At 53.9% G+C, this 12,612-nt stretch overlaps 1 protein-coding gene across 1 annotated transcript; it reads right to left on the bottom strand.

Moving 5' to 3' along the window:
- Positions 1–2,460: 2,460 nt before the first annotated feature.
- Positions 2,461–10,386, bottom strand: LOC128276069 (collagen alpha-1(I) chain-like). The gene is made up of 7 exons (XM_053014536.1): positions 10,083–10,386; positions 8,146–9,020; positions 7,982–8,080; positions 7,445–7,634; positions 5,824–6,758; positions 5,226–5,765; positions 2,461–4,422 (listed from the first exon to the last, which is right to left on the bottom strand). The coding sequence occupies exons 1-7, from the start codon at positions 10,384–10,386 to the stop codon at positions 2,692–2,694; spliced, it is 4,674 nt and encodes a 1,557-aa protein (XP_052870496.1). The 3' UTR covers positions 2,461–2,691.
- Positions 10,387–12,612: the final 2,226 nt, after the last annotated feature.

The raw sequence follows: 12,612 nt of genomic DNA, 5'->3' as shown, positions 1-12,612 counted from the left end.
ATATGCACTTGACGCTGCGCAGCCATTCTCCGGCAGTCGGCAAGCGTCGGTTCCGGTTCCGGTGTTCCGGTATCACCTGCATCTCGTCGTCCTGAGTTATGCAACTTCACCGGAGGTACACAATTTGGGCTACAATCTAATTTATCTGTCGAGCGTTGTATGTGTGAGTTCCGGAGTTGGCCGCGAGAGGACCCGGAAAGCCGGAAAGGGGTCCAAGCAGTTCAAGTGGCTTCTTGGGACCGTAAAGCTCAGTTTATCAGCCTTCCTACGATTACCTCGAATCCGGAATGACACCGGAATTGCTCGGTGGTTGCTGGCCATATGTTAAAGCAACCGTCCGCGTCCATTCTGAAACCCTAGAAACCCGTAGCTCAAAAGGACAGGTAAGTTCTTGCTTTCGCAGTGGCAACGCGCCACGAGAATGCACGAGGAAATTGAAGTCAAATGATAATGATAATATATTTCAATATGAGATTAATAACTTACGGCCAATAAGCTCGGGCTTAGGGTTTTGTCTCGGAGCAGTAGGGACGGTCCAAAAGGAGATAATGAAGGCTGTGGCATTGGTATGGTATCTAGTAAATCATTACTTTGTACTGGCAAGTCTCAGCGTTGGGTCGTCCGGCAGCAGAAATGCACTCAAACTCAAGCTTACCCGGTTACAGGCTAGTCGTTAGCAGGACTAGAATCCCACTTGAAAGGTACGGGATCAACATTACTTACAAGCCAAAGCTGCTGCTGGCAATGATGATGATGATGCCAACAGATTGTCCTTGTGGGAACCGTAGGTAAGCGCCAGGCACAACGACAGCAACTCGAGGAAACACAATTAATTTTACATTGACATCGTCGGCACTAATCGTTGCTGACAGTGAGAATCAAAAATTCAGCAGCATTCCGGAACGTTCGTTCGGAACTAGCTGCGGACCTTTGATCCCCGGAGAGCTTTAGAAGTCAAACGATGTTTTCATCGCGACGGGTGTCAATTCCATTTCGGCAAACAACTTGATTCGGGTCTTCGGCAGTGACAGACGTTCAGTTGAACGACTTTGAATGCAATTATGAAAAGCAAGCTCTCGGAGTTTATTAATTACTAACAGTGCTTCTTGGATTTATTGCTATCCGATCCGAACTGAACAAAGTTCTATGAGTAAGATCGTTCGATACTAACCTCAAATTGCTTGGTTTAAAATTATTCAAAAATATTCTTTCGGATTAGATGGACCAAGCGGATAATCGGTGATGCACTAGGACCCTTGGCCTAAACGGTTCAGGTACGTACGGTCGAACACTGTCTAACGCCATGTACCAGACTTGCCCAGGGCCTAAGCGAAGCGTAAGAAGAATGTAATAAAAACAAAATACCGAAGCCCTTCGAAGTCGATTTAATCCTTACGACAATTTTCGTTTAACTTCCGCTAAACTTGTCCTCACGCTCACGTCAGCCCCACTCAAAAGGGTTCGTAAGCCATCCAGAGGACCTGAGGCTTATCCCGGTACCATTTCGGTATCGGGGCTTGTGAAGAAGATATAACTTTTCATTACGCTGATGTTTCGTTTAAAATTTATTATGCTACCCTCTTGCGCCCAAGAAGCCCCGACGATGGCCCTGTGTGAGGCCCTTGCTTAGCGGAGGAATTTATGTTCCCACCGAAAGGACGACCCCAAAAATTGTTGAACTGATCAACGTTACAAGGACGACGATGGGTTAATCGAAGCGGGAAAACAGCGAACATTATTGCACACCATTTAGTGCCGAACGGGGTGCGTATGGCGGGATGGGTTTAATATCTTTATTGTCATTTTTCGAGCCGTACCTGAGAGGAATTCGGAACGGCCTGACCCAACACTGATAGCAAACGGTTGTCGAGACATCCGGCGCTGCTTTCTTGCCTGCTACGAATCAACTTTTTGCTCGAAACCCTTGCCAACAGCTTACGACAAGCTCGAGCTCTGGCGGTGGCTGATATTGAAATGATTAAGTAATCAGACAATTTATAGCGCATGCATTTCTGCGTTTCTTGAAGAAACGTATGGAAAAAACCATTATTTTCATAACTAAAAGTATTTTCAGAGTGGGTCTCGTTCGCAAAAAATCACACGAACTGCTGCAGTCTGTCGTATTCCTGCCTGGGAGAGACCAAAACTGTGCAAAACAAACATTGTGTTGCGGGAATATGTTTTGTAATCCTGCTTTTGCATCGACCCAACCCGCTCTGCACAAAAGTGGTCGCTATCTCGATGCTATGCTACGATCCACACCGAAACATTTGCACCTTACCGTGCGCCAGACTACACAGCACGTAATCAACGATGGTTCTCTCATAAAGAAACCCACTCTGGAGTGTCGAGGAGCCGCGAGTCAATGCCATTTGTTATGTTGCCTCTCTAGCATAGCTCGAATTCTAAATCAACAGTTCGTTCTATTGTTTCGTATTAATTCTACTTTATTTCATTTGTACACACACACATACACACGCGCGCTTGCTTACCTACTCACTCCTCCGTCTAACTTCGGTCGCTTCCACACTGCCACAAAGAATATCACGCAGCACGAAGAGGAATCTACACTTTTCTTAGTCTTTCTCTTAGTTTCCCGTCATCCGTCCGTCTGTTGCTGTTGTTGTTGTTCGTTCCGTTTTTTTTTTCTTAGGAAGAGGATCACCATCAGCAGGACCATTCGTCGGAACGCTACTGGAAGCACACGGCCCCGATCTCGATCCAGAACTCTTGGTTCGCTTCGCGGCCAATGTCCCGGATCGCGATGTCGATGATGGGCAGTCGCATTGGTTTGTCGGTGCTGTAGCTGAGCACCGACTGGGCGTAGTGGGCCGTCCGGTGCTGGCAGTCGTCCTGCAGAGCGTCGTACCGCAGCCGCTGCGGACCACGAGCCGTCAGTTCGGCGTCGTTCCAGGCGAGCAGCTTCAGACTCTGACGGTAGCTGTTCTTCTCCTTGTTGAAGAACGCCACGCTATTGCGGCAGTGATAGGTTATGTTCTGGGACGCGGTCGCCGACAGGAGCTGCAGGAAGCCGATCTGGTTGCTGTCCGACTTGTACGTGATTTTCATGCCGTCCTTCAGTTCGCCAAGCCACACTTCGTCCTCGTCGCCGTCGTACGCGAGCTCCTTCGTGCGCAGTGGCTGCGGCAGGACACAGGAAGCCCTCCGCTCGGCGTCACAGTACACCAGGATGGCATCCCGGGCGTCGCCCTCGTTCGGGTCGATCCAGTAGTGGCCGGAAGCGAGCTCGGGATGGGCCGCAAACAGATCGCGGCACGTCTTGGCCGGTGAACCCTGCTTCCCGTCCGGCTTCTTGAACGTCCCGAAGGCGGCCTTCAGCTTTTCGTACGCATTCTCCACCAACTTCTGGCGCTCCTCGTCCGTCAGCTCGAACACGCGGCCCAGGTTCATCGGTTCATCGGCCATGTTCGGATCCGGTCCCTTGCTGTTGCTCATCTGGCCGTGGCCGAGCAGAGCGGCAAGGGCGGCCGCGTCGTAGCCCACTCCGTCTCCCGGCGGACCGGGCGGTCCTGGAGGTCCCGCTTGCCCCACTGGTCCCGGTTTGCCATCGTTGCCGGGGGGTCCCCGCGGTCCAGCGATTCCCAGCATTCCCTGCGGTCCGACGGTGCCGTCGCGTCCTGGCGGCCCTCTGGGTCCCGCCTCACCCGGTTTGCCCGGTGGACCTTCACCGCCCACGTTACCCTTGTCGCCCGGCGGACCGGCAGTTCCCGGCAGGCCCTGCAGGCCGATCAGTCCCCGGTGACCCTTCGTGCCCTTGAGCCCCGCTTCGCCGTTCTCTCCCTTTGGACCCTCCAGACCCGGTGGTCCCGGTTTTCCGCGAGCCCCCGGCGGTCCGTCGACTCCGATGGGTCCCGTTTCTCCACGCAACCCTCGCTCACCCGTCTGGCCGAGGGGCCCTTGTTGGCCCGGTGGTCCTGGAAGGCCAGGAGCCCCCGGTGTGCCCTGGGTTCCGGGGTTTCCGATCGGTCCCTTATCGCCAGCTCGTCCTGCAATGCCCGGTGGTCCCGTTTTTCCCACCATTCCTTCCGGTCCGCTGTCCCCGGTGGGTCCTGGGGGTCCTGCCGGACCCAGTGGCCCGGCCGTGCCGGGGGGTCCATCGTTGCCCGGTTTTCCCGGGTGCCCCGGTTCTCCAGCCGCACCACGCAAGCCACGCATTCCTTGCGCTCCACTCGGACCGGGCAGACCCGGAAGGCCTCTGTCGCCCGGCACACCGTGAGGTCCTTGATTTCCCGGCGGCCCCGCTGGTCCATCGCCGCCGGCGTCGCCCTTGATGCCTTCTGCTCCCTGCGGCCCGGGCATCCCCGGGGGCCCCGCATTTCCTGGGCGACCCGTATCGCCCGGGTTGCCCTTCATACCGTGGCTGCCCGGTGTACCCGCCTGTCCCGGATTGCCAGTTTGACCCTAGAAACGATACGAAACAAAGGGCTGTAACAGCTGCGGGGCTGCGAGAACGGGCACACCCCGAACAAAAAAGGCACTCTTTTTCTCCATACTGAGACGAATTTTTTCGCGTGGTACTCATTTTTCACCAAAGGCCAGAAAGAGAGCGCAACAGCGAGCAATATTTTTTCTTATACATGTTTTGAAGCAAATTTGGTGTTAAAAAAGAATTACTGTCCAATTTTTCATAAGACATACCCAGTGCCGTTTTCCGTATTAGAAGAAGTGGGGAAAAATTTGGACAAAATGGTAGAGGAAGGAGTTTTAGTACCTACCAAGACATCAATACATGGCTCAGTTCGTCTATGCCTTGATGGCAAGGCAGCGATAAATAGATCCTTGTCAATGGAACATTATCCATTACCAAACATAGAAAAAAATTCTAAACCAAGAAAATTCTAAAACAAATGAGTCCGGATACTTATTTGATTAATATTCAAGGAAATCGATTAGTACACGTAAATCAAATAAGAAAATATGGGTTACTAGTCAACCGCAGTGTTATTGATAAGGAAGTAAAGTCTAATAACGAGATAATAGATTATGATAGGAAACGAAAAAGAAGTGAGTCAAAGTCTCCAGAAATAGGGAACTCTTAAAAGTTTTTACGTTAAGAGGCGCGTTTTTGCGTTAAGAGAATCAGATCTCAGCTCTACTAAAGCAATCCCGGCCATAGTGAGAGGGTTGCACTCACAAGTTGAGATCTGCGACTAAAAAATGAAAAATCGAGTGCTTTTTTGGTTCGGGACCGCTTCAACACTCACAATGGGTCCTTGGTCTCCCGGTCGTCCTGGAGTCCCCATCGGTCCGGTTTCTCCGCGCAGTCCTGGCTCCCCGCGGGCTCCCTTGGACCCGGTCAGTCCAATGAATCCCTGGGGTCCTGGTTCGCCCGGCACTCCCGCGAGGCCAGAGTTGCCCTGCTCGCCCTTCAGTCCCATGCTGCCTCGGTCTCCCTTCGAGCCGGGGACACCGACGGGACCCAGGGGTCCGGGGAAGCCTTGGAGACCTTGCGGCCCCACCGCTCCCCGGTCACCGACGACCCCGGGAGCCCCAGGTTCACCGTGGGCGCCCGGTGATCCGGGTTCTCCCTTCTCCGCCGGTTCTCCAGGTGGCCCCGGTGGTCCCATCGGTCCCTGCAGACCGCGTTCACCAAGGCGCCCGGCAGGACCTTCGGGGCCCGTCGGACCCGAACTGCCGCGCTCACCCTTTTCTCCGGCGGGTCCTGCGAGACCTCGCAGCCCTGGGAGGCCCACCATACCGGGTGCTCCTTGATGTCCTTTCATTCCCGTAGCTCCGGATGGACCCTGCAAAATGGAGTCGGAGTGGTCACACGTATCCAACCACACCCCCCGCTGGTCTTACCGGTGGTCCATCGTTGCCTTGGGCTCCCGTTTCACCACGCACCCCCGGCGTTCCCGGAGTACCAACTGGTCCGCGTTCGCCCGGGAAACCTCGCTCGCCCCGTATTCCTGGCTGACCCGTTGGCCCCGGTGATCCTGGCGGACCATTCTGCCCGTCCTTGCCTTGAGCTCCTGGGTTGCCTGGCGTTCCCGGTAGACCCTGGAATCCGCGGGGTCCGGACGTTCCCGGTGGGCCACGGTCTCCATCGTTGCCGGGTGGGCCCGGGGGGCCCGGAATCCCGGGTGGTCCGTCTTTGCCAGCGTCCCCTCGGGGTCCTACGGCTCCCGGTGGTCCGATGTCACCGTCCTTGCCTGGTTCGCCCGTGAATCCCTTGTCACCGGGCATACCGATCGGTCCGGGCAGACCCTGAAGTCCTTGCGGGCCCGATTCGCCCACTTTACCGTCCGATCCGGGCAGACCCCGTTCCCCGGGTGTTCCAGCTTTTCCTTGCGCCCCGGCACGTCCCGGTTGTCCGCGTAGTCCTTGAATGCCGGGCGTTCCCGGTGGTCCAGGATCTCCGGACGATCCTTTCGGACCGGTGGGCCCCATAGCGCCACGGTCTCCCGATTGGCCCTTCACGCCTTGCGCTCCGTCGGGGCCCGGTAGACCGGGCGACCCTGAAAGACCTCGTTCTCCCTGCGGACCCGACAGACCCGTGGGACCCTTCATGCCGCGTTTGCCTCGTTTTCCTTCCGGGCCGACGGCTCCCGGTAGCCCACGGGGTCCTGGTACACCGGCTTCCCCCTTGATGCCGGCTTCGCCTTTGTAGCCACGCTCCCCGGGCAGACCCGATTCACCCTTCGAGCCGACGTCGCCTGGACTTCCGTTGGCCCCCGGCGCTCCGCGTGATCCTGGGAACCCGGGCGGTCCGGCATTCCCCGGCGATCCGGGGCTTCCTTTATTAGCGTATTACAGGATGCAAAAGTTGTATTAGTTTTAAGTTACCATAGGATATGATACGTCCAATAGAGTCAGTCTATAACCAGCCACCAAAGTGTCAAGATATAATAGTGGCGACGAGGATAAAGTCGAAAAGTCGAAGTCAGGTCAGTCTCGTCAAGTCAAGTCATGTTGCTATGGAATATTCCCTAGCAACCACGAAGGAGTCGTAAAGATGAAAATGAACCTAGGAGAGTTATTTGGTGGAAAGAGGGTTCAAGGAGGTAGCGAACTACCAAGGGTGTGCGTTCAGAATTGGACTGTTTTTAACGGAGCCAAAGTCAGGTGGTGCGAGTTTTGTCATGTATCCAACGGGAAGCGAAAAGGGAAGCCGATCGGATACATCACCGGGAAACGGAGGAGTAACGTAAGGTGTGAAGGGAAACTGAACAAATACGTCACCGGGAAGCCCTATCATCCGAAACGGAAGAGTAACGGGAAGCGCGAAGGAAAGCCTATCGGATACGCCACCAGGAAGCCCGACCCTCTGAAACGCCGGATGATCGTGAAATGAGGATGAAATAAGGCGTGGCAACGCGCGCCGGGAACAGCTAGTAGGATATAATGGTTGTGTTACCATACGATATGATACGTCCAATAAAGTCAGTCTATAACCAGTCACCAAAGTGTCAAGATGCAATACCTTTCTCGCCCGACGCTCCATCTTTGCCCGGCGGTCCATTAAGTCCCGGCTCACCCGGTTGTCCCGGGCGTCCGGATTCTCCTCGCGGTCCTTGCGGCCCCGAGCTCCCTTTTGGGCCCATCGCGCCCATATCACCTTTGGCACCGTTGCTACCCGGGAATCCCGGTGGTCCAGGCTTCCCGACGGCTCCCTAACGATACGAGCAGCAGATTAGAATTGTAGCAGGCATCAGTTGTCCTTTTCGGCCATTTTCGGTCGACAGCAGATATTAGACTGAGCGCATAAAAAGGAAAAGCCCTCTTCATAGACTTGCGAGGTATCGGGGTGTCCTTCCCGTGCAGTACGCCAGGAACGTAGGAACATATAAATACGCTCCAAAAATAATGATTAAAGACAATCGCAGAAAAGACGTTCAACAGTAAAGAAGTGTCTAATCATTTCATGGCCGGCGGCATAGCCGGGCCAGGTATACAACGAAAGAACCATACCTCCACAGGATGCTGCGTGGCCCTTAGAACTGGGAACTCGGTTACTTACCGGTGGTCCGGATGGTCCAGCGATTCCGTCGATGCCTCGCAATCCTGCCGGTCCAGGTGGTCCCTCACGTCCTCGCTCGCCACGAGGTCCAGCAGGTCCCTGTGGAAGAAAAGAGCGTAGTTCCTGATGCGGTCTCACTCACCGCACGCCATGCTGATGCTTACCACGGCCCCAGTGACTCCAGCAGGACCCACAGACCCCACCGATCCTTTCTCACCGATGGCTCCGGTTTCTCCTTTCATTCCCTCCGGGCCGGGTAACCCCTGGTGGCCCTTGAGCCCAGGTACACCGGGCATTCCGGGTAGCCCGCGCGGTCCCGTCATTCCGACCGTTCCTTGAGGTCCCGTTTCTCCATCGTCTCCGGCGGTGCCATCCTTACCGGGTGGCCCCGGTAGCCCTCGGGGTCCCGGCGGTCCACCGACCCCCGGCGCTCCCGGTTCTCCTGGTTCCCCGCGAGTTCCCTGGAATCCTTGGGGACCGGTTGGGCCAGAGGGCCCCGGAGGACCCCGTGGTCCTACCGGACCGACTTGAGCCTGCATAAACTGAAAGTTCTCTGGGCCCGGGCCCTTATCGGGTCCACCCATCGAATCCTGCAGCTGCTGGGTGTAGAACGTGAGGTCCGGCGCGGGTCCTGGTGGCCCCGGGAGCCCAGGCACACCCGGCGTGCCCGGAACCCCCGGTTGGCCCACTTCACCAGGAGTGCCAGGTTCACCGAAGGGGGCCACCGGTCGCTCGGTGGTGGACGTGGTCGTCGACGTAGTAGTGGTGCTGGTCCGCGGTTCCGGTGTTACGCGGGGGCAGTCGGCCTCGTCACACTGGACCGATCCGTTCCGGCAGCGGCACGTCGCACAGCCCCGATAGCCCGACTGGAACACGTCGTTCTCGCGGTACCACGTGCCCTCGTGGTGGCACGTGAACGGCTGCACGATCGCTTCCGGTTCCGGAGCACGCGGCGTGGTGCTGCTGGTCGTCGATACACGCGGAATCTCGTCCTCCGGTTGCCGGAAGCCGTGCTCGGGTCTACGCGTTGCGCCATTTGCTGCAACGGTCCACACGCGTGGGGCAATAAGCAAGTAATAAGTCTTCAACTAAAGCCTACCCCACTTAGAATAGGGAAAAGTTGTATGTCTTCTAGCAGCGCCTCTGGTGGTCGGATTTTAAATGTTTTGACAGTTTTGGCTTTAGTAACCATTCGACTTTCAGTACTGAAAGTTTCATCTTGGTACACAGAATTTATAGAAAGTTATGCTCAATGGAACTCGAGGGAAGAAAAATAATTCTGCACAATCACGTCGAGAACCCCGAAGTGGTCTGCTTTAAAAACCTCAAAAACCCAATATCAAAGACCGAAAGATTCCGAGTAGGTGTCGTAGTGGAACATACGACCGGCAGCTAAACTGGAAGGTTTTGAGACCAATCAAGGTAAATCTTCGACTTTCGGTTCGGGATATTGCAAAAAAGTATGGTGCCAGCAGAAGTACTGTCCACAGGATCTGTCTACGAAGAGGCTACTGTTCTTTTCTTTCATGTAAGCATCAAAACAGGACACTTAAGCAAAAACCTAGTCGCGCTAGACAGTTGTACGTTGTAGTTTCGAATAGCTTAAACATCAAACGATACTTAAAAGTGTTGAAAAAACTAAACGGCACTAACATTCCGGTATGAAGCAGTGACCGATGGACTTTGAATTGAAGGGAAAATCATATTTTATTATTTTTTAGCCTGATGACAACTAGGAGTTTATCACACCATTCTGGAGTCCATTGCTTTCAGAGAGAAAACCTTGAGCCTTGAGAAGGGAACACTTTGCAGGGTGCTATTAAACCACCAATTCTCCAAAGTGGCCAATGCGTGCGCCAGTGACTTCATCTAGCTTCTAGTGATGTCACCGAAAATTAGTTCATTCGTTCCAGTTCAAGCACTCATTGACAGATTTGTAGAGCATTGCGCAACGCCACATTCCAGTGACTGGTTGGAGTGAAGCAGCACATATTTGATCCGTTAACCAGATGTACCCCACCACGGGTGGCAGATGGTTTTGGGATTTAGTTCGCAAAAATCACGAGCCCCGAGGCACCGAAAGGAGGAGTTTCACACTCACCATTTTCCGCCTCGTAGTCCGGATCGGGGCCGTAGTCGTAGTTGTCCCCGTAGTCGTACTCCCCGTACTCCGGCGCCTGCGCCTGCGGCCGATCGGCTTGCGGACGATCGCGCGGTTTCTTCAGATTCTTCGTCGCCAACTTGGTCGCCGAGGTCTTCGCCCTGCTTTTCTTGCCCTTCTTCTTGGCCGGCTTCGACGTCGCTGCCGCCGTCACCGGTTCCTCCTCGCACCGGATTTGGTCGGCAAAGATTACAATGATAAAAAACAGCGCCACAAGCAGCGGACGCCCCACTCGGAACTTCATCTTGCGGGTGTGTATGTGTGTGTGTGTGTACACTTTGGCCGAACGGAAGGATCCTTTCGCTGCTGCCGCTGCCGTTTTTTTTTTTTTAATACATTGCTGCTGCGGTGCGATGCAACGTATCCTGAACGGAATGGAAGGAACAACACTGTATCAAGAACTGGCCTGCTCCCGCGCGATCACCGTGCACGACTAAATCGGATGTGTCTTAGCGTCTTTGCGGAGAACGCGTGTTCGAAACTGGCGGGACGGTGATAAGAATCCCCGGCCTTCCAGTTCTAATTCCAAACGCTCAGCCCACAGCCACAGGCTACTGGCCTTTTTTTGAGGCCCAATTTTGGCCCCGGCCACTATCAAATTAGTTCACATCAGTTCGTCGTGACTTAATTTCAGTCCACTCGGCGCGTCGTCTGCGCGGCTGATAGTGGCGCGTTAGAACGATAAAACCTAAAATAGAACCCACTGCCGGTGCTTCGCAGACCACTTGTTAAGTCACTTATTCGACTGAATTCGTTTGCCAATTCATGTCAGACTCGTCTTTGCAGAATCCTTTGCAGATAGGCACCGTCTCTTTGCGGGCCAGATTGCGCATTCACTGGACTGGCACCGGGAACTGCCAGGAACTTCACTGCCAGCTACTTACTTCCGATATCAATCAACGCAACGCAAGCACTTGCCACTCACTAGGGTCCTGTTTCACTGTCACTGGTTCACTGTCAAAGCACTCGTTCACTAACCACGCCGGATAACATCACTCGAACTACTGAGGTTTGAGCCGTTTTCGGCGATCTTTTTATACTCGGCACGGCACACGCACCAAGAATGGCCACTAGTGATGGGCACGGTCGTGGTCAAGACGCGCACTCCATCACTGTGTTAGTAGAATGGCTCCATTTTCCAGATGATGATGCTCTTAGATCCGAGGCGTCTTAGACCCAGCACTAGACCGATCGGTAGCTACACCACAACTCGAGCATTAAAGAGAACGCGAGGCACGCGTTTTAATTACTTTAACAAGAATGTGTTACAGATATGGACGATGCAGATGGTTTTGTACTTCGCACAGATTGCTCTCTCTGTCGGGCGCTCTCGCTTGCACTTCACGCTGCACGATCGTGACGCGCGAAGTACGGAATTAAATCATAATTTGTCCGAGATCGACCGTAGCGATCAGGCATCGGCCACCGGCGCCGACGACACTTGCAGTAGCTATTAATTTTCATAGAACGGCGCCCACTGGACTGCTGTGTGGGTTACAGCGAGTTCCCACAGTGTGTTTGCCCCCGCGAGGACAGAATCAATCAAAATTGCCACTTTGTTACAGAAGTGGAACCATACGACAATACATCGTTTCGATCGCCGTATTACGTTTGTACCAATACGCACGAATCCGTGAAATAAGGACGAAACCAACGTGTGCTTCAGTATGAAATAAATACATCTTTGCGTGTCACAAAGAAGGTGTTTTTACTAATCTTCGAAGGTGCGGAGAAAACTGTTCAATGAATGCTTGACGATTGCTAGCCCGTGCTGCTCGACGGTGCTGCTCGACTGCTCGAATCAGTATTAGCGGACTGTTCGAAAAGATATTGCTACGACAAGATCGCTACACAAGCCCACCGGGGGACCGCTGGCAGTGATGATGTTCCCCATCAGGTTCGATTTGATTCGAGCGAAGCACCGGGCGAAGAGATAAACTAAAACAGCAGAACAGTGAACAGAGACGGTCGGCTAGAAAACGGACAGTAGAAACGAAAAGCCTGATCGTGCTCGCCGAGAAGCTATCGCTCTATCGCGCCCTAATGAATAACGAATCTTTTTCCGAATGCTCACGCAAACGATACGACGAGTAGCAGCAACGGAACGGTCAACACGAGAAACACTGCTCCTGTCAAGGCAACTGCTCCATGCTACGGTGCAGATGAAAAAAGTCGGGCATCTCCTGATCATCTGTCTGTAGTCTGATTCCATCTGATCACTTCGGCCTCACAATCAAAGAAAGCAATTGTTTTTTAAAAGACACCCTACGTGGTCGCGTGATTAACTATGGACTAAGCAGATAACCGGGGATTCCCCTAAGACCCTTGGCCTAAACGGTTCAGGTACGTAAGGCCGAACTCTGTCTAACTCGATTTACCAGACTTGCCCAGGGCCTGAGTGGAGCGCAAGAAGAATGTAATAAAAACAAAATACCGAAGCCCTTCGAAGTCGATTTAATCCTTACGACAA

Source organism: Anopheles cruzii, unplaced genomic scaffold (assembly GCF_943734635.1).
Source record: "Anopheles cruzii unplaced genomic scaffold, idAnoCruzAS_RS32_06 scaffold00409_ctg1, whole genome shotgun sequence".
NCBI lineage: Eukaryota > Metazoa > Arthropoda > Insecta > Diptera > Culicidae > Anopheles > Anopheles cruzii.
Note: the sequence above shows the minus strand (reverse complement) of the source record. Positions and strands in the feature narration are given on the sequence as shown.

Excerpts from the sequence above, each read along its gene's own strand:
- LOC128276069 (XM_053014536.1), bottom strand. The coding sequence starts at position 10,386 with ATGAAGTTCCGAGTGGGGCGTCCGCTGCTTGTGGCGCTGTTTTTTATC. Across the intron at positions 7,635-7,981 it reads CTGGACCATCCGGACCACCG|GGAGCCGTCGGGAAGCCTGG; the intron begins GTAAGTAACCGA and ends TCGTATCGTTAG. Across the intron at positions 6,759-7,444 it reads TGGAGCGTCGGGCGAGAAAG|GAAGCCCCGGATCGCCGGGG; the intron begins GTATTGCATCTT and ends ACGCTAATAAAG.